At 44.9% G+C, this 24493-nt stretch overlaps 2 protein-coding genes across 5 annotated transcripts in view; one reads left to right on the forward strand and one right to left on the reverse strand.

The window, feature by feature from the left end:
* ARFIP1 (ADP ribosylation factor interacting protein 1) overlaps positions 1–1766 on the reverse strand; it is a 122745-nt gene extending 120979 nt beyond the window's left edge. The window contains exon 1 of one of the 4 annotated variants that reach the window (XM_058666752.1): positions 1601–1766. The gene's annotated coding sequence lies outside the window, so the exon portion shown is untranslated. The other 3 variants (XM_058666749.1, XM_058666750.1, XM_058666751.1) reach the window with 3 other exon arrangements.
* Positions 1767–12205: 10439 nt separating this feature from the next.
* Positions 12206–13747, forward strand: TIGD4 (tigger transposable element derived 4). Its single transcript, XM_004598465.2, has one exon. It carries the CDS (start codon positions 12206–12208, stop codon positions 13745–13747), a length of 1542 nt encoding a protein of 513 aa, XP_004598522.2.
* The last annotated feature ends 10746 nt before the right edge of the window (positions 13748–24493 follow it).

The following is a 24493-nucleotide window of genomic DNA, read 5'->3' on the forward strand; positions in this document are numbered from 1 at the left end:
ATTTTAATCCAAACTGCAATATGAGAAATACCTCCTTTTCTCAGATAATGAGTTTTAGCCTTGATGGTTAAGAGGATGGTGATCACACTTAAGAAAAAACCATCACCGGGCCCGGCGGCGTGGCCTAGCGGCTAAAGTCCTCGCCTTGAATGCCCCGGGATCCCATTTGGGTGCCGGTTCTAATCCCGGCAGCTCCACTTCCCATCCAGCTCCCTGCTTGTGGCCTGGGAAAGCAGTCGAGGACGGCCCAATGCATTGGGACCCTGCACCCGCGTGGGAGACCTGGAAGAGGTTCCTGGTTCCCAGCATTGGATCGGCGCGGACCGGCGCGTTGCGGCTCACTTGGGGAGTGAACCATCGGACGGAAGATCTTCCTCTCTGTCTCTCCTCCTCTCTGTGTATCCGGCTTTCCAATAATAATAAAAAAAAAAAAAAAAAAGAAAAAACCATCACCATCACCACCACCACCACCACCACCATCACCACCAACAGGCAGGACAAGGAGAGGAAAAGTAAAATTACAACTGTACCAAAATATACTCAGCTGTCATAGCTCTCCCACAGCAGCAACAAAACAGCCAGTTCCTGCAGAGCGAGGGGCTGCCTTAACCAATTCTGGCGCACATTTCTATCAATGAAATCAATGAACTGGCGAATGAGTACCATTGTAATCATTCAAGTGAAAAACCAGAGAAGCTTAAGTCTACCAGAAGTCCTACAAGTCTTCCTTTTTTTTTTCTTATCGAAGAAGAACCGAGCTGGAAAAGTTACACATCTTCATCCCCAAACAAAGGCGGGGATGGGGGGGGGGGAAGAAAGCCTAAAAAAAGGTAGCTAAAAGATTTGCAGGACGTGTTAAAAGTTCAAAGTATCTGAGATCAAAGGACTCCAAACGAAGGTAAGACCAAAGCAAAGGAAGTACTCACAAAGAGGGAGAAAAAAAACGCCAGGCGTCTAAAAATGTAGACACACACACACACACACACAGTCGCCTTTTCCTAGACACGTAACCACTAGTGGCTTGGCCAAGAGCATCGGGCCAGAAGAGGCCAGCTCAACTCCCTTCCCCAAACTTGAGCCTGTGCCTCCCACAAGCACAGGCGGCTTGGGACCCTTTCCGAGGCATTAGCACGACCCCTCGCTCTCTCTCGGCGGTGGAGGGAAAGTGGGGGATGCAGGAGGAGGAGTGTGTTGGGGGGTCGGAAGGGACGAAGTTGGGTAGGCAGCCAGCTCCCTGGGCCACTCAGCTCAGCAGGATCCTGCAGCCCCACCTGACCCAGCCTCTTGCATGCAAAGCCAAGAGGGTGCCGCCCTTCCGAGCGCCTCAGAGCGGGGCAGCAGCCACAACAGGGGTACAGGCAGCACGCAGCAAAGCCGAATCCTCGGGCAGAAAAGGGCACGGGCGAAGCGATCCTACAGCCCCGCCGCCGCAAGCACGGCCCGGCAGCGGCAACGTGTCCGCCCTCACCTGCCAGCCGGGCAGCCTGGCAGCGCCCCCGGCTCCGGGCTGGGACGCTCGCCCTCAGCCCCGGCCAGAAGCCAGCGGAAACGCGACCCGGACCTTCCCCGACGTTCCCCTCCCCGCCCCCGCCCCGCATACCTCGGCTCCTCGCGGGCGGGGAGCGGCTGCAGCTGTCACAGGCGCCCGCGGACCAACCGCCCACGACACTCCGCCAGCCGTGCGGCCTCCCGAGGCGGCCTCCAGCACCGGGACGCGGAGCCGCGAAGCCGGAAGTGGGGGACCGGAAGTCGCACTGCCCTGAGCCCTGGACGGCCTCTCTCTCTCCCGAAATCCGGCCCCACGAAGCCACGTCTCGATGGTGAGAGCGCACCTCCCCCTCTCCCTCCCCGCCCCTCCCGCGGCGGCCCTAGCAACCACATCCGGGCTCTCCGGCGGCCGTTGCCCCGGTGATTTTTCTAAGCCGTCACGGAGTTCGCTGAGGCAGCCGGCCGGACGTGGCCGCTCGGCCAAGGGCTGGCGAGCCTGGTCCGAGTGACCGGAGGTCTCCAGGATCCCGCAGCACGCCGTCCTTCTCCCTCACACATCCCGGCCTCAGGCGTTAGGCGTCCTGCCCACCCTTACCCCGACTTGACAGCGAACCGGTGACTGCCGGGAGGGTTGCCCCGCAGAAGAGCCCAAGCTGCTTTCTCAGCCGTGGAGAGCACGAAGAAGGTTATTCCAGGAAGCCCCTGGGGGGGCTCGGGTGGTGGAGAGAATGCGGGAATTAGGGAGCTGCCTGGCTCGCACGCCCCTGGCTTCTGGAAAACCCGCCTGTCGCCATGTCCTTCGCGTCCACTCCCACGCCCGCCGTCCCGCGGCTCTTCCTCGGACTTCCACTGTGCGTTGGTCTCGCTGGCTCACAGTGGGTCCCTGACACCTCTCTTTCCCGTTTCTTTCCTTTACTGCTCTGACCGAGCTCCACCCTGTTTACTCGCCCCGAGACTTCTCCAGTAGATCACCGTCCTCTCAACAGAAACTCTTAAACAGTTCCTTCTCCCAGATGCCTTCCCTACTTGACACTCCGAGGTTCGCTTTGGAGGGAGGCAGCCTGCAGTTGAGTTTCCCGCCTGCGCCACCCGGATCTGCCTTCACACTCCTGGGCTGCTTGAACCTTGGCCGCCGTGCGTGCTCGTTTGTACTCCCCACTTTGCCTGTAGACATGCCAAGGGGACTGTGAGACGTGCCCTTCTTGAACTCGTATTTCTCACCTGCCCTCTCCTGTCACTTTGGCTGACAAGACAAGTTGGATGACTAAATGCCCCTCGGCAGAGCTCGACCTCTACCGATTTCCGGGGAGTTTCAGTCAAGTTTTCCTATCTTTCCCGGATTCATGAATAGTAAAAACCTGAGACAGCACAGATGTTTCACACATAAGAGTATCATCTGAAATCTCCAGGACCTAATGCGAACAGCTTTGAAATCCCAAAGCCTAAGTCTGTGTGTAGTGCGTCCTCCTTTTGTCTTAAATGGCCCAGTCTTTAACAACAGAGAGAGAGAGAGAGAGAGGGCTCAGCCACTCAAGCTTAACTCCCATTCCAGAGTTTACTGTGAATTTTCCTGTTGGTTTGCAGCCCGTTCGTCTCAGTTACAAAAAGGGAATCCCAGTCTAATTTCTGCTCTTACTAGGTAGGAACAGAGTTGTGACACAAGCTGTAGCGATACCGTCTCTTGATGTGGGAATATCAACCTCTTAGGGTTGTCAGTCAGTCAGTCAGAAGTTTCTCAGATGAGAAAGGTTATCTGGGCCCTTGGCTGGATCATTTCCTTGACAGCTGCTGATGGGTTCTGTGAGAGTCTGACAGACTTGAACCTTCAGGGAGTGAATGCTGCCTGCTGCTTGGTGAAGATCTGTGTGTCTAGTACCCTTCAGTCCCATCAGAGCACGGTCAGCCCTCATCCACAGCATCACCATGTGCAAGGCTGTGCATAGATTAACCATTCTATAAGTTCAGCTGCTGTCCTGTGGGAAGTTAGAATGCTAGCTGGCTCTGGCAGCATGAGAAGCTGTTGTCACTGGTGGTGGAAAACAGGAGAATTCTGTTGTTTTAAGGAAGCAGCAGTCACTGAACTTTGGATTTAGGAGAGAAAGTTTTGATGCTAACTACAAGATCTTATTTGAAGTCTTCCTTCTTCCTTGGTCGGACAGCCCCATACCTGCAAGCTTGGGAAATCAGTCTGCTCGTTTAGGAAGAATAGATTACTGCCTTTCTCTCAGTTGGCACTTGTTGGGGAGATAAGAAAAAGGAACACCTGTCATTGGCACTTAGAAACAAAGCTGATCTATTCATTTGCCATTGCACTATCTTTAACTCTTTAGTTCACCTTTGAGAAGTCAGATGCTATTTATTCATTGGGCTCTTGGGGAATTCTAGTAGTGTGTCTTGCAGTGACCTAGAAGGAAAGGAGACAACAGGTTAGAGGGCATTGCTCTTTTTTTTTCAAAGGTTTATGTGTTTTTATTACAAACTCAGATATACAAAGAGGAGGAGAAACAGAGAGGAAGATCTTCCGTCCAATGATTCACTCACCTGTGTGCAACGGCCAGAGCTGCGCCGATCCAGAACCAAGAGCCTGGAACTTCCTCCAAGGTCCCACGCGGGTGCAGGGATCCAAGGCTTTAAGCCGCCCTCGACTGCTTTCCCAGGCCACAGGCAGGGAGCTGGATGGGAAGTGGAGCTGCCAGGGTTATAACCAGCACCCATATGGGATCCTGGTACTTTCAAGGCGAGGACTTTAGCCGCTAGGCCATGGCGCCGGCCCAGCATTGCTTTTTAATTCCTTTCTGAATGAGTTAATTGTGCATGGCCAACTATCTCTATTTTAAATGTTGATACTTTTGCTTATCAAGATTATTTTCTGAAGAGCTGGAAGAAAGTTCTGTTTCCAGATCTTTTCTGGTGTGACCTCCAAAATGGCTTCACTGTTGAACTCTTTTTTTGTGAAGAGCGGGTCAGACTGCTAATCACCCAATGTTTCATCCTCTGAAAACAAGCCTGTTATTGAAGATGCTGAATAATGTACCATTTTAATAAGCTCCTAAACAGTTCACAGTGTGAATCACTAGGGCTTGTCACGTTTCTGAAAGTTGTTTAGTAGACGCATGTAAATTTCATTCAATTATCTATAGCTGTCTGTGTGGTGAATTTGGTGATGGGAAGGCCCTCCGTGTCACTTGTTGCTAAAGGCCAGCACTTCGTGCAGCAGTTGAACCTCTGCTTGGAATGCCCACATCCCATACCAGGATCCCATACATGGAGCTCCTGGCTTCTGGCTTCAGCCTGTTCAGCCTGGCTGTTGCGTTTGGGGAGCCAGCCAAAAGATGGAGGACGTGTCTCCATTCTGCTCTCCCCGTCTCTTTCTCACACACAAACACACACATCCAGTAAATACACACGTGATTTGAAATACACAGAGGTAGAAAAGTTCCCTTATGCATTTATTCTGGTGACTGGGGAAAGCTTTGCATGTGACCCTGTTACTCTTCCTCTCAGAGGCAGGCACTATGGCCTAGCGGATGAGCTGTGGCCTGTAGTGCTGGCATCTCATGTGGATGTTGGTTTGTGTCTCAACTGCTCAAGTTCCCATCCAGCTGCCTGGAAAAGGCAGCAAAAGTTGTCCCGAGTGCTTGGACCCCTGCCACCCAAATGGGGGACCCAGAGGAATCGACTGCCCCCAACTTGGGCCTGAACCAGTTCTTGCCATTGCAGCCATCTGGGGAGTGAACCACCAGGTGCAAGAACTCTCTATTTGTCTGTCTCATCCTGTGTGTCTGTAACTCCGACTTTCATATAAATAAATACATCTTTTAAAAAATACTTTTACTGCTATTTTTGGCACACTGCATAAAGTCTGCTTCCTTATGCAAGCACTCCAGGCTTGCCAAGGTTTAGCCTCAGTGTTGCTTTCCGCTGTATACAATGTATAGTCAACTGAATGAACACTGTCTTGCATATGTGGAGAAGAGTGCTCATTTAGGAGACTCAGACATGCAGACATCAGTATATACATAACTCAAAGTTCTAGTTCCATTGACTCTTTAATGGATTTCAAATAGTCTTGTAATCTCTCTCCTGCATGTTTTACTTTTCATTCTCTCTTTTTTTAAGACTTATTTATTTAAAAAAAAAAGACTTATTTTTATTGGAAAAGCAGATATACAGAGAGGAGGAGAGACAGAGAGGAAAATCTTCTGTCCAATGGTTCACTCCCCAAGTGACCGCAACAGCCAGAGCTGAGCCAATCCAAAGCCAGGAGCTCTTCCATATCTGCCACGCAGGTGCAGGGGCCCAAAGCTTTGGGCCATCCTTGACTGCATTTCCAGGTCACAAGCAGGGAGCTAAATGGGAAGCGGGGCTGCCGGGATTAGAACCGGTGCCCATAGGGATCCCGGCATGTGGAAGGCGAGGACTTTGGTCACTGGACTACCATGCCAGGCTCTTTACTTTTCATTCTTACCAGCAGAGATGCTTCCAGTCTCCTCTTGTTTGCTGTCTCGTCCCTGTCCATGGGGTTGATCACAGTGTTACTTCTCTCAGGAGCCCATTCTTTACCGTTTCAGTAATAACTCATCTGTCTCAGCTCTGTGATCCTGCAGCCCGTGCTTGGAGCCCTCATTTTAGTTTGCCTTCAATCCCATGATAAGGCAGAGCCTTTTTGGAAGACTGAACTTTGGACTCATTTTATTTTCCCTTGCACCAGGAAACTGAAGCACTTGGCATAGATTATAAAAATTTATGATCTGCTGCTCACCGGGCACGTTCCAGAATACAGCAATGGCTGCTGCTTGGGGTGATGGTAGTGGCAGGAGCGAGTGTACTGTAAAGGGGAAAGAAACCCTGAAGTTATTCATGATGTGGTTTCCTAGGGGAACGTTGAGATTGTGGTGGATGCCTTGTTCTGTTCTTGAGTTAGCTCTTCAGAGGTGTAACCCGTTGTTACTGAGGACTTGCTGCTTGGTGACTCTGAGCATTGCAGGCGTAGCCAGGAGCCTAGGCCTTCATGTAACTGTCGCTAGAGGCTGCATTCGTTGGCTGAGTGTTTGGTGTGTTGCTTTCTTTGCTTAATATATCATGAAATTTTTCTATCATTCATCAGTGTCCTTTAGTATAAATATCCCTTGATTTATTTCACTAACCCTTGTTTTTTATGTGTTTAGGTTAATTCCAGCTTTTTGTATAACTATATAACAACAATGTGAAGGATATTCTTGTGTAATAGGCAGAGTTCCAAGTTGACCTCACCCTTGTTTAATCCCTTCCCATTAACAGAGCAATTTTCTCCTGCTGGGGTCTGCACAAGAAGTCAGAGAGGTTATATACAACCAGCTTCTATACACCTTAAAATGGCTATAGGGTACTATTCAGCTGTCTCGTGTCTATTTTCATTTTAGTATTTTGCAGATTATAGTGTTGAAACATAATTTTGCTGAACCTGGCAGTTTTTAGGGTAATCTAAACTGGCTTATAACTCTAACAAAGGCATATGTCAACAGTTTATGAAGTAGTCACAGGAGGTGAATAAGAACTTATATTTTTTAACATATTGGTTACTCATTACCATGTCAATTAATTCCATAACATTGTAAAATTTTGTTGGTTATGTTGGGGCTTTTCATTGATCGGGATGATATTCTGCCAGCTCTACCTTCAGACCAGAGATGGTCTCCAAGAAACCATTGAATTTATCTGGACAATAAGATGCTGGACCCTATGCTTGGTATATGTTTGCAATGAAAGAATCTTGACTGAATTTGAACTATAATTCTGCAACAAGGTGGAGAACTCCACGATGGGGGGAGGGCACGGGGAGTGGTTGGGGGAATCCCAGAGCCTATGAAACTGTGTCACATAATGCAATGTAATTAATAAAAACAATACTTTTATGTCATTTTAAAATAAAAGGATGTTGTCCCATAACTGGGGTCTTTAAAAAAAGAGAGAGAGAAGTTCCAGGGTTCCCTGTGGTTGGAGTGAGGAGGGTCTCCTCAGGCCGACTCCTCTGAGGGAGATGAGAATGAACCTTGCAAACGGCTCACCTAGAGACCTCAGGTCTGCAACAGCCAGCAGCGGAATTCAGCCTCCGGCCCGCAGGAGCTTGAAAGCTCTCCCCAGCCTGCCCGGCCTGGGCCTGACTCGCATGGCCTGACTCGCATGGCACAGACCTGGTTGAAGCGGCCTGCATTTCTGAGCCCCAGGACCATGGAGAGGTCGCTTTAAGCCACTAAGTGTATGAAGTGTGTTTTACAGCGCTAAAAAAACAGATACATTTGTAAGAAATTATCTTTACATCCGCACTCTGTTGGGATAAAATGCTAGATATCGAATTACTAGGCTAAAAAGAACTATTTATGTTTTTAAGGGTTTTGTCCTCTTAAATAAAGTTTTGTAAGGTTTTGCCCTCAATAAGCTTTGAACCAGCTTGTCTCATAACAACCCATATTACTGCACCCTGACAAACAAAACAGACTGTAGTTGTGATAGACAAGGACATAGACAAAGACAAAAAATAAAAAGGTATCTACTATTTTAAGGATTTATATTTCACTTATTGGTAGTAGAACTTAATTTTGTTTTGTTTTGGTTTGGTTTTGGTTTGGTCTGGAGTACATTGGAAGTCTTTATTGGTGAATTGGATGTTCCCATTCTTAGACAAAGAGCAAATTTTGCCTGAAATATATTATAGGCATTTATCCATGCAATATTTGCAAGGGGAAAAAATGATTAATGAGATTGAGAGGCTGAGTACTTTCAAGATATATTGACTTTTGCCATTACTCCTTGCGAAAGAAAAAAAAGGGTATCCCAAATGCCATTCTGTGTAAGTGTGTAAGATTAGAGAATGTCCTCTTCATTGACAAGCTAGTGTTGCTACCTTATTCATTCCTAGAAAAAAAGTCTAGTTGTTCGGTTTGGCATTAGAAATGTGATAGCTTTATAAATAAAGTTATGTTGTACCCTTCCATGGAAAACTGTATCTTTGCTGTTTACAAAGGAAATAATATTGTTAACTTGGTGGTGGGGGTGAATTTATCTTCCTGAAGAAAAAGAATCACAATTTTCAATTTGATCATCATGATCAGTCATCTCTGATTATGATGAGTCTATTTTGTTTACAAAAAATGGATTAGACACAGGTTTCAAGTTCCTTCCTTTTTTTTTTTTAAGATTTATTTTTATTACAAAGTCAGATATACAGAGAGGAGGAAAGACAGAGAGGAAGATCTTCCGTCCGATGTTTCACTCCCCAAGTGAGCCGCAACAGGCCGGTGCACGCCGATCCGAAGCCGGGAACCTGGAACCTCTTCCAGGTCTCCCACGCGGGTGCAGGGTCCCAAAGCTTTGGGCCGTCCTCGACTGCTCTCCCAGGCCACGAGCAGGGAGCTGGATGGGAAGTGGAGCTGCTGGGATTAGAACCGGCGTCCATGTGGGATCCCGGGGCGTTCAAGGCGAGGACTTTAGCCTCTAGGCCATGCCACCGGGCCCTCAAGTTCCTTTCTTTCTAACCCCTCCTATTTGAAATAACACTCATTTCTGACAAATAAGGTGGAAGAATACAATGGAAATAGGCATGGAGAAACTAAGAAATTCACTTTTGCTTCTAGAGAGTACTTTTTGTTGAATTGTCATTTGAAAAACAGGCTGTTGGGCCCGGCGCCATGGCCTAGCAGCCAAAGTCCTCGCTTTGAATGCGCCCGGGATCCCATATGGGCGCCGGTTCTAATCCCGGCTGCTCCACTTCCCATCCAGCTCCCTGCTTGTGGCCTGGGAAAGCAGTCGAAAATGGCCCAAAGACTTGGGCCCCTGCACCCGTGTGGGAGACCCAGAAGAGGTTCCTGGTTCCCAGCTTAGGATCGGCACAGCACCGGACGTTGAGGTCACCTGGGGAGTAAATCATCGGACAGAAGATCTTCCTCTCTGTCTCTCCTCCTCTCTGTATATCTGACTTTGTAATAAAAAGAAAAAGAAAAAGAAAAACAGGCTCTTGCAACCTCCATTTCCAAAGATTGGGATCTTCCTAATAAGTGTAAAACATCTATATTTTTTAATTTTAAAAACGTTTTGAAATAATTGCAGGTTAACAGGAAATTGCAAGGAAATGAACATGGAAATCCTATTATAAGCACAATTTTAGGTTTTTTAGTTGGCTGACTAAATCTTATTTCCTTCGCAAAGTTAACCCTCTGCAATAGCTGAATATTTGTGTCCATGAATTCATAATGGAAGACTGATTTTAATTGGTTGCTGTCAGTTTTTAGGAGTCGGACAGCCATTGGAAATGTTGGCTTGGCTTGGTACTGGGAGCGTGGGCTGGGTAACTGGTCAGAGCAGGCCCTGTCCATGTGACCCAAGGACAGCAGGGCAGGAGGAATAACATGGAAGGCCTGGATTCCAGGCTGCATGCAGTCAAAATGTGGAAGCCCTGAAACCCAATTTCTTCCTGCTTAGTTCCTTGGAATACAGCTAGTCGAGCATTTGAGAAACTAAAGCCCATGGATAATGACAATTTTTTTTCAGCTCCTTCACTGGCTCTGATCCCTATGATAAAAATTACCCCTTTGGGGCCCAGTGCGATGGTCTAGCTGCCAAAGTCCTCACCTTGAACACGCCGGGATCCCAAATGGGCACCAGTTCTAATCCCAGCAGCTCCACTTCCCATCCAGCTCCCTGCTTGTGGCCTGGAAAGCAGTTGAGGATGGCCCAAGGCCTTGGCACTCTGCACCCACATGGGAGATCAGGAAGAGGCTCCTGGCTCCTGGCTTCAGACTGGCTCAGCTCCAGCTGTTGCAGCTGCTTGGGGAGTGAGTCATTGGACGGAAGATCTTCCTCTCTGTCTCTCCTCTAAAAAATTTACTCCTTTGAGTTGAACAACGAAAGACAAATTCTAACAAGAAGTTTTGCCAAAAAGATTTGTATGCTGAGATACCTGGAACCCAGGAGCATAGCAGCAAGGAGGGAGTACACTTGCCCTCATGGGGGAGTTACCACTGCTCATCAGAGGAGCCTGTTGTCCTGGCTGCAGGAGGTACAAAGCCAGGGTCAGGCAGTGGGGAGCCTGACTGGTGCCCTGGGGCTCTTCTCCCTCTTCTCCCGGTCCTGCAGTGCTCCCGGGCGTGGGAGCTTTGCTTCCAGCACACATTTGCAGTGAGACTCTAGCTTTTCATTTGCAAGGGCAATTTCATAACATTCCTGAATTGTAATTTCGATTCACATAGTGAAAGAACATGAAAGATCATGATGAAATCATCACCATACAGTTGCTATGCACGTTCTTAAAGTGTTAAAAACTTTGCTAACTGCTGCACATCCTCACTGAATCTCATTTAAGGCAGAGGAAGGCCATGAGGCAGGTCCTATAATTACTGCCACTTTATAGGCGGCTAAGTGACCAAGGGTCACTTTTAAGTTCAGATCTGTGTGTCTCCAAAGCCTGTGGTGAGACATTTAATTTCACAGGAAGCAGAGAGCCTGAGAGGTTAGGCTAAGACCCATGGCCACTCTACTTCCTCTTGCTCTTTCTCTGCGTTATTACTCTGAGTCATGCGTTTCTTCTAGGCGCTTCCACAAGTGATTTTCATCTGCGTTTGTTCAGTGAATGTGCCAAATGAATGTGAACGTTATTGGGCCTTTAAGCTTCTGAGTAGAATAAAACTGAACTTTTAAAAAGCAGAGTTTTCCATCTCTTCACCTACTTTTTTAGGGAGGCCTCTTCCACCAGACACCGTCTCCATGTGCTATTAAAAGTCAAGCCTTGTGACTACTGTCTGGCTAAGCTTTTCGTTTAGGGAAGTCAGAGGGTGCAGCCGGTGTCCTCATGTAAAAAATAGCCACCAAACAGATCCATCCAGCATCATTTTTAGTTCTTTAATTTTGGTAAGCCCCACATTTTTCAGAGCGGATTAAATTTATCTGATTTATTTAGGAAGTATATATTACAGAGCAATCAAAGGCCGAGGGAGAATTCCAATGGAAGGAGCGGAGCTAGGGAGCTTTGGACAGAGAGACCAACCAGAGGTAAGCGTTTCTCCTAAAAGCTGCGCTTATTGTGTCTTCGAAAACCATGGTCCCATTCTTGTTGTTACTGAAAGCAAAATTGTTGCTATACATGTAAATAGTTCTTTTTGATACTTACTTGACATTTCTAAAATTGCATATTTTTCTTTTCCTTTCTTTTTTTACATGATACACTGCAAGTTCAAAAAAAAAAAAAAAAAAGCCTATCATTCTCTTCCTTACCCGAAAGAGACTTGGCAATTAGAAAGTAACATTTTACATGAACATTTCTGAACATTTTTCTTCTTATCTCTGAGGCCTCCTGTGGAGAATTAATAGGTTGAACGTGTGCGTGGATAAAATGGATCATCTTAAAGGATTGAAGTTCCAAAAATATACCAGCAGGACTGGACAGGTTTGACATAATGAGACTGCTATTTTAACTTGACTCCTGGAACTCTGAATAAACTATAAAGTGAGCTGCACTAGCTCCTGGGAAAGGAAATTCTCTTCTAGAATATCCTACTTGCATTTTACGTTGTTCTCCTTCAGAGCCTTTGGCGAAGCCTACTAATCTATAAATTTGCTGAGAGAAGAAACTATTAGATAGTTACCAACTAAAAATTGATGAAGGAGGCTAGAAAACCACACAGGAAATTTAACTAAGGAAGCAGCCATCAGAAAGTGAGCGATTGCTACCAAAGCAGCGGTAGAGATGGCAGAAGCTTCGGCGGACGCCCCACCCGTTCCTGTAACAGTGAAGAAGAAGAAGAGCCTGTCCATTGAGGAGAAGATTGACATCATAAACGCCGTGGAAAGTGGCAAGAAAAAAGCAGAGATTGCCGCTGAATATGGCATCAAGAAAAATTCCCTGTCTTCTATTATGAAGAATAAAGACAAAGTTCTAGAAGCCTTTGAGTCTCTGAGATTTGATCCAAAGAGAAAAAGACTGAGAACTGCTTTTTACACCGATCTGGAAGAGGCATTAATGAGATGGTATCGAATTGCTCAGTGTCTAAATGTACCAGTTAACGGCCCGATGTTGCGCCTGAAAGCTAACGATTTTGCCCAGAAACTGGGACATAATGATTTTAAGTGTAGTAATGGCTGGCTGGATCGTTTTAAATCCAGGTATGGCTTAGTGTTTAGAGCTCAACCTGTAGAAGCCACAGGTCTATCTGTAGACCCTTCAACTGTCTGGCATCAAAATATACTTCCTTATTACTTAAATGACTATCACCCTAAAAATGTCTTTAATATAGAAGAGACTGGGCTGCTTTATCGGATGTTACCTACAAACACCTTTGCCTTTAAAGGAGAAACATGCTCCGTTGGAAAGTTATACAAAGACCGGATAACTCTGGCGGTCGGCGCCAACATGGACGGCTCAGAGAAACTGCCTTTGCTTGTCATCGGGAAAAACAAAAACCCGCAGTGTTTCAAAGGTATAACGTCATTGCCTGTGCACTATGCAGCTCACAGGATGGCATGGATGAGCTCAGACATATTTCAACAGTGGATGCAGAAGCTTGATGAGAAATTTCAAGCGCAGCAACGCAGAGTAGTGGTTTTCGTGGAGTCCTCATCGGCACATCCCGAGGTAAAGAATCTCAAGTCCATTGAGCTCGCCTTCTTCCCATCATGTCTGTCTTCCAGATTTGTAGCCATGAAGCGAGGGGTTCTGAAAAGCCTTAAAATCAACTACCGGCATTGCCTTCTCAAGAAGTTTTTAAGTTCCGTTGAAGGCAGCCAGGAGTTTATGTTTTCACTGCTGGATGCGGTGGACACACTGCATCTCTGCTGGAGGGCTGTGACCCCAGAGACTATAGCGAAAAGCTTTGAAGAGGCAGGATTCAAAAGTCCGAAAGAAGAAAGTGACCCCCCAGCAGAGGCGGAGGGAGACGCTGGTGTTGATTCTGTGGCTCAGGCGCTCGGGACAGAGGTGGAGCTGCCGGAAGGGTTGTCCATAGAGGAGTACGCTGCCTTGGACGACGGGCTGGAAACCTGTGAAGCGGCACCGAGGGATGACTCGGGGTGCACCCAGGAAAGTAAATCGGATGAAACTGGACCGTATACTTCTGATGAAGAGGAGGATGATGGGTCTCTAGGGACTGAACTTCCTCTGCCCTCAAAAAATGAGGCAGTAACCGCTTTAGGCACTCTTAAAACATTTCTTAGAAGTCAAGATATGAGTGATGGGCTTCATAATTCTTTAGCAGATGTTGAAAATTTTCTGAACTCTTTACCACCTAAGTGAAGAGTAATAGATTGTAAGAGTATAGAGTATAAGAGTAATAGATTATGCTCATGCGTTTCACTACATAAAGTATGCAAAGGGGAAGCACAGCCGAAATATTAAAAAATGAAACGCTCTCTGGCTTAATTGCAAGTCTATAGTCTAAACGGCAAAATTTCCTAGTAAAATATGAATAAGTAAAAAATATCCAAAAGCCTGTCTAGCAAGGTTTGAGGGAAGTGGAAATATATTTCAGAGGCCTGTACGTATCGCTTGTGTGCCAAAGATGAACAGAACTCTGCAGCTGTCTGATTCATACTGTCCAAATTGGTAATCACAATTTCCTTTCTTCTTTTTAAAGTTCAGATCATATTCTAATATTTCAATTTATCTACCTAGTCTAGTAAAGTAGCTATTAATAGATATTTACTTTTATAAAAACATATGTGCTATATGTATTCTAAAATAGATTTTTGAAGTGTCAAATATTAAAGGAGCTTTAAATAATAATTTATTGTTTTTAAACTGGGTAATCTTCCTAATATGAGAAACTGCTAGAAATAAAATCTGGCCTAATTATACACCAACTGTCTTACCACTTTTGGGATATGAATAAATAAGGTCAAATGAGAGGCTGTAACACTTATCAGAAATATTTTGTCATCTATAACCAGAAGATATGACTTTCTTAACTATTTACATATTTATGTGTGTTTAATAGAAAACTATTTTATTGAAACAGTTCTTAAGTTCTTATCTGCTCTTCCATTTTTAAACTTTAAATAGCATGCGTATTTTACTTACAGCAAGTTTCGGGTCCTAGTTGAAAAATATTTGTAAAAATGTAAAATACAACAAATTATTTTTATGATGAATTCTTGTATGTGTGCCAGTTATGACACATTTGGAAGGAAATATAAATAAAAATCATTTTTTATTTTCCATTGTTGATTGAGTCCTCTTCTTGATTTTTTTATTTTTAATTTTAATTAATTTAAATCTTAAATTTTACTTAAGTATACAATTAAGGATACCTCTTTCAAATTAAATATGGATTCTTTAAATTAAAACTTGTTTTCTCAGTTCTTTGATTTAAAGTTTTAATTTGGCAAAATCATGGACCTAAAGACCCTTTTAGCTATAGTCCCTGGAGTGCAATTACTCTGCAGGTTTTTTTATTACGTGCCGTTTTGCGACCTATTTTATTTAAATCTTTCCAGGTAGTCTCTGACAAGTAATTATTATCTTCTTTTCCACAAATGAGGAGATGAAAACCCAAAAGGAAGAAATGATTTGTTTAAAATGTCAGACCGCAGACTAAAATGCAGCAGTACCTCATCATCTAACTATGTCCTTAAATTACATGCCACTGTATTCATCTACACTGCATCAAAGAACATTCTGTGATCTTCCCTCCTGGGTTAGGGGACTGGAGACAAGGCCTTTCTGAATAGATTCCGGATGCATGTTAATAGCATCATTGCTAAGATCTCTCCCAAGGACACTGCTACTAGTGAGATGCTGAGCTACCTCCTGACCTAGCAATTCTGTGCCATTCAGTATAGTTTATTGAAAGTATTTGAAATAGTTATTGTTTCCAAGTGGAGAGAGCAGTCACACTTTTTTAACCTGAATAACATGATCCAGTTTTGGTTAAACATGCTTCTTGGGTGGGCATTGTGGCGCAGCTGGCTAACCCCCCTTAGGATGCCCGCATCTTGTCTGGAATGCCTCAGCTCCCCGTCTCTGCAGCTCTGCTTCTGGTCCAGCTTCCCACGGACCCTCAGCCGTGGAAGCAGCAGACGGCTCCAGCAGGAGAATCCCTGCCGTCCTCTGGGAGACCCAACTGCAGCCTCCGCACTGACCTGACCCAGGGTCTTCTTACAGAAATTCGGGGCAATGAATTAGTAGGTGGAAAATCCCCTCTCTCATCTAAAAATAAACAAAATTTAAAATTTAGAAATATTTCTGCCCTAATAAGTCTTAAAAAGACAAAGCTACTATAAGGAAAAAACACCTGCAGGTTTAAAATCAAAGATGAGTTGTTAAGGCTATGTACTCTTTTGTACAGTTTTTAAGACATACAGATTTCAACAATTTTTGGAACAAATTTCCGAAATTAGCTTTTTCAAAGCCGTCAGTACTGTGTACCATGTTCCTTCTTTATCTCCTCTATACACAGCCATTACAAAGTCAGAATTAAATGTCATTTCTGTTTAAACAATAGGGCCCAGTGCAATAGCCTAGCAACTTTAGTTCTCGCCTTGCATGCACTGGAATCCCACATGGGCGCTGGTTCTAATCCCAGTGGCCCTGCTTCCCATCCAGCTCCCTGCTTGTGCCTGGAAAAGCAGCTGAGGATGGCCTAAAGTCTTGGGATCCTGCACCTGCCTGGGAGACCTGAAAGAGGCTCCGGGCTCCTGGCATCAGATCGGCACAGATCCGGCCGTTGCAGCTGCTTGGGGAGTGAATCATCCGAGGGAAAATCTTCCTCTCTGTCTCTACTCCTCTCTGTATATCTGTCTTTCCAATAAAAATAAATAAATCTTAAAAAATAAAGCAAACATCAGTTGCAGTTTGCTTGCTTTTACTTCAGTGTGGTGTATTTTCATCGTTTTTATAAATTCCACTGTTCCAACAGTGTTTTTGCTTCTGTCATTAAAATAAGTCATATGTTGGATTTGGCACATTGTTTCATGATGAGCAGCTACTGAACTTCTAGGAAAAAAAGCTTTAGGTTTAGGGTAAGGTAGGACAAGGCCTGTGGGTTTGGTGTTGCTTTGCCTAACTTCCCATGTAGACTACAGTAAAAGCTCAAGCCTGCCTTTCACTGTATGCAGGCATATCCATTGGGAGGAGGAAGGGAAGAACAGTGTTCCAGGCAAACAGCACAGATGTTAACAGAAGCTCTTTTCCTGTGCTGGGCCAGTTCTGTGGGCACTGGCAGGAAGAGGGGTGTGCCCACGCAGGGGTAGCACCATGCATCTGCCTGCAGGCTCAATGACCAGTAGCAGGCAGGATCTTTAGGGGCGTGTCACCTAGGAAGCCGAGGGAAGATGTGCCATCAAAGGATAGGTGAGCCTGAGCTTGGGCCAGTTTTGTGCACAGAAGTTCTCAGAGAAAGGGTCTCTTACTAGAATGACTGAAATTTTGCCCCAGTTCTACAGTGCTTTGTGATAGACACCGACTTCCCTGAAGCACCGTTTCCTCCACTGGATAAAATGAAACCAGTGATACTTCATTTGAATTGAAACTGGTGACAAAAGAAAACTTTGCATGTTAGTGTATCAAACCCTACCATTTCCACAATTAGAAGAAATGACCAAAAAGGTGCTTTGGTGATACTACTGTTAGCAAAAGCTCAGTCCTCAATCGGGTTGCCCAATCAAAACAGGACAAGTCTGAAGGTAATGGACAGGGGAAATTTTTTTAAAAGATTTATTTATTTTTATTGGAGAATCAGATTTACAGAGAGAAGGAGAGACAGAAAAATCTTCCACCCATTGGTTTACTCCCCAAGTGGCCACAATGGAGCTGAGCTGATTTGAAGCCAGGAGCCAGGAGCTTCTTGCGGGTCTGCCACACAGATGCAGGATCCCAAGGCTTTGGGCCATCCTCAGCTGCTTTTCCAGACACAAGCAGGGAGCTGGATTGGAAGTGGAGCACCCTGGATATGAAGTGGCACCCATATGGGATCCTGGCACATGCAAGGGGAGGACTTCAGCCAGTAGGCCACTGCCCTGGGTCCAACATGGAATATTTAATGTGTTGATATTTGAGCTTCAGGGACTACCACCCTACTTGGGTAGCGTGGCCTGGGGTTTTATGGATGCTTCAGAGAAGGGGGCCGATTTGACAAAGTTCAGGGGAACAGCAAGTCTTCAGGGTATCTGTGATAAGGCTGAAAGTGAGCAGCCAGGCACCACGCTTACACTTGAGAAGGCCTCATGGAGGGATTACCACTATCTCCATTGCCGTACTCTGGTAGGAAAGAGAGGCTGACAGGAGGGTTAAAGCATTTGTAGAGGCTGGGCAAGAGAGAAAGCCACTGATTTAGTCTTAGAGCTAAGCATGCAACCCAGTGTTTTATGACAGTGTCCTGAAAAACATTTGACTGCATCTGTGGGAATTTGCCAACTTGATTTCATTGTGGCAAGAACTCTTGAGGCTCTTTTATCATCTTGTTCCTGGTTACCTGCCTGCCAAGTATGTCAGATGTTAACAGTGGTCATTAAAGTTTCAATGGCAATTTTCCTGTGCAAAGCACTACAATAAAGTAATTGCCCATCACATTCGCCCGTTCTAGTGCCACGTTAGCTAATTTGATTGGCCTATTTCCTGGAGTCGTCTTAAACTTGTGAAACCTAAGGGAACCCACAGTCCCAGGCACATTAAGTAACAAAAACACTGCAGTATGGAGGAGCCTGGAAAAACATCAAGATCTCTGATGGCTCCTCTAAAGGCCACAAAACCTATCGTGAGGGCCCTTAGGAGGCCTACTTGCCTCTTCAACTGTAAATACCACATTGGAGTTGTGGGGAAGAAGACTTGTAACATACGGATTGTGGGCAGTGTGCGAGCATTCAGTCCCATACAGTCACCCAGTATAAATAAAGATAGTCACGTGTTAATCAGCTGCTTGCTAAAAACGGAAAAGGCATGAATTTTTCAGAACTTACCAGTCAGATGTAGCTATTAGCAAGTAAACATAGCTACAAAGTTTCAGAACACATGTTTTGAAGAGATGGGAACATATTTGATGTCCTTGAATAGATGGGAAGATTCAGTATAGAAAAAATCAGATTCCCCCAAATTAATCCTGATGCATTTGTGCTGACAATGTTGCAAGATTACTCTGATTTGGGCCCGGCGGCGTGGCCTAGCGGCTAAAAGTCCTCGCCTTGAAAGCCCCGGGATCCCACATGGGTGCCGGTTCTAATCCCTGCAGCTCCACTTCCCATCCAGCTCCCTGCTTGTGGCCTGGGAAAGCAGTTGAGGACGGCCCAGTGCATTGGGACACTGCACCCGAGTGGGAGACCCGGAGGAGGTTCCAGGTTCCTGGCTTCGGATCGGTGCGCATCGGCCCATTGCGGCTCACTTGGGGAGTGAATCATCGGACGGAAGATCCTCCTCTCTGTCTCTCCTCCTCTGTGTATATCTGGCTGTAATAAAATGAATAAATCTTTAAAAAAAAAGGATTACTCTGATTTTTGTCTGGAAGAAGAAATGTGGGTCATACCTAAAATAATTTTGAAAAATAACAGGTACCAAAACAATATGGTGTGGGCAAGAGAATAAATGGAACACTCAAAGAATTATGATATCTAGACAAAACAAGAAATCATGGTAAAAATAGTTTTTGAATCAGTGTGAAGAAAATGCATTATTCAATAACTGGTATTATGGCAAATGGCTAACTGTACAGGATTTTTTTTCTAAAAAGTCATTTACCAGAATGAATCCTAAAGGGATTAAACCCTTTAAAAAAAAAAGGAAAGGAAGAGAGAAATAAGCAAGCAAACTTACAGATGTTAGGAAAAATAAAGACACTGTGGACATTTTAATTTGTAATAAAGGAGGTTTTATTTAAAGTATAATCCTCAAGAAAAGAAGCTGAGTATAAAAAGGGTTAGTAGAAATATGAACATACTTTCCACATTACTAGAAATAAAAACATGCAAACAAAATGGGATATCCCTCTTTATATGTTAGAACAATACCAAAAATAGATAAAAGCATAAAGGATGGATACCTGTCATTGGAAAGACACATTGGTCATTAAGTGGGGACATTCTTCTGTTATAATTGTAACTGACTCATATTAAATGTATTCCTTGTTCTGCGTGTTTTACATGTCATACCTGCATCCTTATTTTACTACTGAGAAAAAGTTAAGTATAACTAATCTAGCTCCTGGATGCCAGGCAAGGACAAAAAAGTCAGACTTCTTGTGTGTACATGATATACATTTATCCCGGTAAAAATGTTAAGAGTTTTGTTGCCTGGCATACATTCCTATCACCCTATTTCCAAAACCCTGGGACTATATTTGTTAGAGAATTTCTCAGATGTGGAAAAGAGAATGTATAATACGCGCACACTGTGTGAGTTGTACACGCCCCTGAGGGATTAGCACAGCATGCTATAATCAAACATTAATAACTTTTCAATGAAACATAAATATTCACATGAAGCCAGATACATAAAGGCAATAAGGATCTCTTCTCACAGCTTTTACTGCCAAATAAGTTCGTGTCAGGTCAGCATTTACCACCCAATGATTACCAAAAAATTTTCACAGCTTTCTGGAAATGTTTTTTAAAATTTAAAATGTTGTCCTATAATAATATCATAAGTCAAGGGTAAAAATATTTTAAATTAAATGTTTCTAATATATAAGTGATTACACAACATTTATTTATATTTAAAAAAAGCTAGGCTCAAATTTGACTTATTTCATTTGGTGTATTTGCTGTTACTGGTGGTCTCAACTAAAGTGGACATTTTCTAAATCTGACTTGAAAGTTCTTGTGAATTTCCTTGTTGAGCATCTTATCAGCACATGGCTAGAATCTTCCCTGCAGAGTAAATGAGGAACTACAGTATAGTGTCAAGTTGGGGAAAAACCAGACTTGCTGGTTTAACATACTATAAACTACATGTTCCTCTTTGTACATTAGTCAAAGTTCAGTCCCAAGGAACCAACTGCCTGGTCACACAACTCTCAGCCAATGTGTCAGGCGGAAGATAAAACCCAAAACCCATGATCCCTGCTTGCGTTAACTTTGACTTACTTTCTTCCTTAGTTTCTCACAGCTCAGCAACATCATGGACTTATCTTTTTTATCGTGGACTGTTGGATAAAGCCTTTGTATGTCAGCAAAAGTGGCTACTAACCACACAGCAGGCTGTTAGTCTGAGTAAATATTTGCTGAATGGAAGGAGCTAAACGTTGCAGTCTTGTTTCTGGTATTAGAAACAAAGATTAGACTTGTGTTACTCTGTGCTTTCCCCAACTTCCTATTTCTAAGCCATTAAGTTCTCCTCTTGTTAAAGCAAGGTCACTGCTCGTGTCATTGGCTGGCACCATGGTACCACACCTTAGGTTCTGAATTGCAAAACAGGTAACTCAGCCAAGAGCCATTTTCATGTCATCACCTGCTCAGATGAGAAACTAAGCCACAAAGAAGGTCCCGAAGTGCACCTCCCAACCCTCACAGTGCTTTCCAGAGAGCTGCTGGTCCCACACTTCACACTATAACTATAACCAGTTCACTGTTTTGTTACATGATGCTTTTGCTATTTAGAAAAGGTGCTAGTGTGGGTTGAGCCAGGTTTGGTCTTGACAAAAGCCAGTGCGCATTAGGGAATGCCACGTGAGGTGACCTGTAGCAGATGTGACCGCAGGGCCCAACAGCACACGTGAGAATGCGGAAGGGGGCGGAGCCGGCAGGGGGAGTATGGGGGTGCGCCCCTGCTGGATGGCTACTCCCACTGGAGAGCATGAGCTGGGATGGATGCAGACCAGACTAGGCAGGGCTACAACAAATGTGGCCTCATGTGAGCTGGATCAGGGAAAAGCCAGGCTGGGCTGACTGTTCCGACTGGTGCAAACATGAATCAGAGTGGGTGAGGGTTGGTTGGGCTTTGCCACAGTATCAACTGGCACAAGCAAGCACAGGGAGCTAATTCTGTCAAGCTACACTGTAGAACCACCTGGAGAGTGCATGGTCCAGGATTGGGAGTGGCTTAGAAGGGAAATAGCGGGTTCCTCCCTCTTGGGTTACCACTCCCACGGGAGGTCATGAAACCAGGACAGGGGCTGGGGTAGCTAGACAGAAAGGCACCCAACAACATCTGTGTGGGCTGGAGAGTGGGGATGGTTGGGTTGAACTAGGCTTCAATGTCGATTGACATGTATGCGAGCTGAATGGGATGTGGGACAGACTGAACTAGTCTGCTGCACATGCTGGCAAACCAGAATAGGGGGCGGGCCTGGTAGGGGTTATTGTGGGCTGTTCCAACTAGCCTGCAGCTCCCACTGGTTTATGCGAGGGCCAAGTGTGTGCTAGGCAGAACCAGGCTAGACTGCAACACCCATTGGTTCCAGTGGAAGACAGGGCTGGAAACAGAACCGACCCAGCAATTGCAACCACCAGCTGATCAGGGCGATGGACTGTGCTGGGCCCTGTACTTGCTAGTACATACAAGAATCTGGTCTGGGAATAACTCAAAGTTTCTTTGGGGATCTCCCCAGTCAAATTGCCAGACTCAGAACCCTAACCATGAAAAGACAGAAGACAGAACAAGTCAGTTAACTACCTCAGCCATATGTTAGCAGGGAAAAACTGGGCAAATGGAGACTCTAAGATGGACTGTGTCAATCAGTGGATTCTTCAACGACCTCATCGTGCTTGGAGTGGCGAGATTGGCAGCGATTCATAACAGTTGAACTATGAAAACCACTTGAGCAAGACCCTTGGAGCATGTCCCACATCCGGGACCTGGGGTGTGTGGGAAACTGGGTGGGGCTTCTCCCTCAATATCCCCGTTTACCTCAGATACATGAAGGAAACAATGTGGAAATGATAGTCTTACCCACTTTCCTGTAGCTCTTGAACCTTTTTATCCTAATTAACTATGTAAAGATTGCCAAACATATAATAAAAATGGGAAAATAAAATAAAATAAACCTTAAAAAAAATAAAAGAGCTGCTACACTTGTGCCCAAAGGAAAACCTGGAAAGACTTTAAAACCTACAGCTTCCCCTCAATCACCAGGGAAGATAGTCACATTGAAATTAAAGGATACTTGGTGATAAATAAGTGGAAATAATTATTTAGTTATCCTAGTTAATTTCCACTGAATGTAAATGGAGAATTGTAAGTATAGTTTTTATTTGTTTGTTTATTTGTTTGTTTTTATTTGAAAGTCAAAGTGATAGAGCTGTTCCATTCACGGGTTCATTCCTCTTATGACCCCAACAGCCAGGACAGGGTCAGACCAAGGCATGAGCTCAAAATCCCATCCTGTTGTGCCACAGGGGTAGCAGGGGCCAAGCCCTTGGGCCATCTTCTGCTGCCTGCCCAGGCCCCATTAGCAGGCAGCTGGATCGTAAATGAAACAGCCGGGACTTGAACCTGGACCCTGAGAGGGGATGCCAGCATCTCAGGTGGTGGTTCTTACGTGGTGGCTTAACCTAACACACTACACATTGGCCCTTTAGTTTTTAAAATTTCTTTTTATTTTTTAATTGAAAGGCTGATATACAGAGAAAAGGAGATGAAGATTTTCCATCTACTGGTTCACTTCCCAAGTGGCCACAATGGCCAGAGCTGAGCCCATCCGAACCCAGGAGCCAGGAGCTTTCTCTGATTCTCCCATATGGGTGCAGGGTCCCAAGGCTTTGGGCCGTCCTCGACTGCTTTCCCAGGCCATAAGCAGGGAGCTGGATGGGAAGTGGCGCAGCCAGGATTAGAATCAGTGCTCAAATGGGATCCTGGTACATGTAAGGCAAGGATTTAGCCACCAGGCTGTCATGCCAGGCTCTGGTCTTTTAATTTGAAAAGGTGTATTTCTTCATTCCTGAACTATGTGGTATGAGCAGTAATACCTGCTCCAAGGCTAAGAACATTTTACCACATCTGTGTGTCCTCATACGATGGAATTTCAATTTGGAGCCTTTCTTTTTTTTTTTTTTAATTTATTTTATTTTTATTACGAAGTCAGATATACTGAGAGGAGGAGAGATAGAGAGGAAGTGGAGCTGCCGGGATTAGAACCAGTGGCCATAGGGGATCAAGGCGAGGACCTTAGCCACTAGGCCACGCCGCCAAGCCCTGGAGCCTTTCTTCTACATTTGGTTATTTTCCTCCTGAGTCAACCCTTCTGTCTTCTGTTGCAGAATTCACACCAACTGCTTTGAAAGTTCAGATTGATTTGACCTAATTCATGTAGTTACTCTGGAGCTTTTCACAAACAAAACTTAGCCAAGTCTAGTAACTCTAAACTTTATGATGAGGAAAAAAAAAAAAAAAAAAAAGACTTAATTATCCAGCAAGAGCCTGTCGTGTTTATTATTCCAGGCATTGAGAATTTAATGGTGACAGTGAAAGATGTGTGTGTATATACACCCCCTTGTAATTTGCAGTCCAGTGGGGGACATATACATTCCTCAATAATAACACCATCAAATACAACACAGTAACTGCAATAAATACTATGAAAGCGTGGGCTCTGCTTGTATACCATCGTATAGTATGAGTATGGGAATTCGATCTCACCTCAAGACTGGGAAAGATTTGCACAACTGTCATGAGCTAGTACCTGAGATCTGAAGGAACCACAGGAAATAACCAGGCCCAGGGGACAGTGGGAAGCGGTGACCAATCCAGGCCCAGTTCTCGGGGAGAGGGGGCATGAATCAGTTAAGGAACTGAAAGAGAGCAGGGAAAGAAGAGTGCTGGATTGGGTCAAGGTCCCGCCCAGGAGGGACTCGCCTGTAGTTACAGCTGTATAAACATGAGCTGCCTTTGTCATTTTATAGAGAAAAAAAAAATGTAGCCAGAAAGGAAGAAGTCTTTCAATCATTTGCAAATTTATACTATAAACAGATCTGTGGGGACCCTGAACACAGGCAAAATGTTGGAGAGGATAGGTTAGGGTGTGAGGCAAGTGGAGCGTCATTCCACCATGAAAAAGATTCCCTCGCCTTGAACGCACCCGGGATCCCATATGGGCACTGGTTCTAATCCCTGCAGCTCCAC

This window comes from Ochotona princeps, chromosome 7 (assembly GCF_030435755.1).
Source record: "Ochotona princeps isolate mOchPri1 chromosome 7, mOchPri1.hap1, whole genome shotgun sequence".
NCBI lineage: Eukaryota > Metazoa > Chordata > Mammalia > Lagomorpha > Ochotonidae > Ochotona > Ochotona princeps.

What these genes read in the sequence shown, in the direction of transcription:
- TIGD4 (XM_004598465.2), top strand. Translation starts at nt 12,206, where the DNA reads ATGGCAGAAGCTTCGGCGGACGCCCCACCCGTTCCTGTAACAGTGAAG.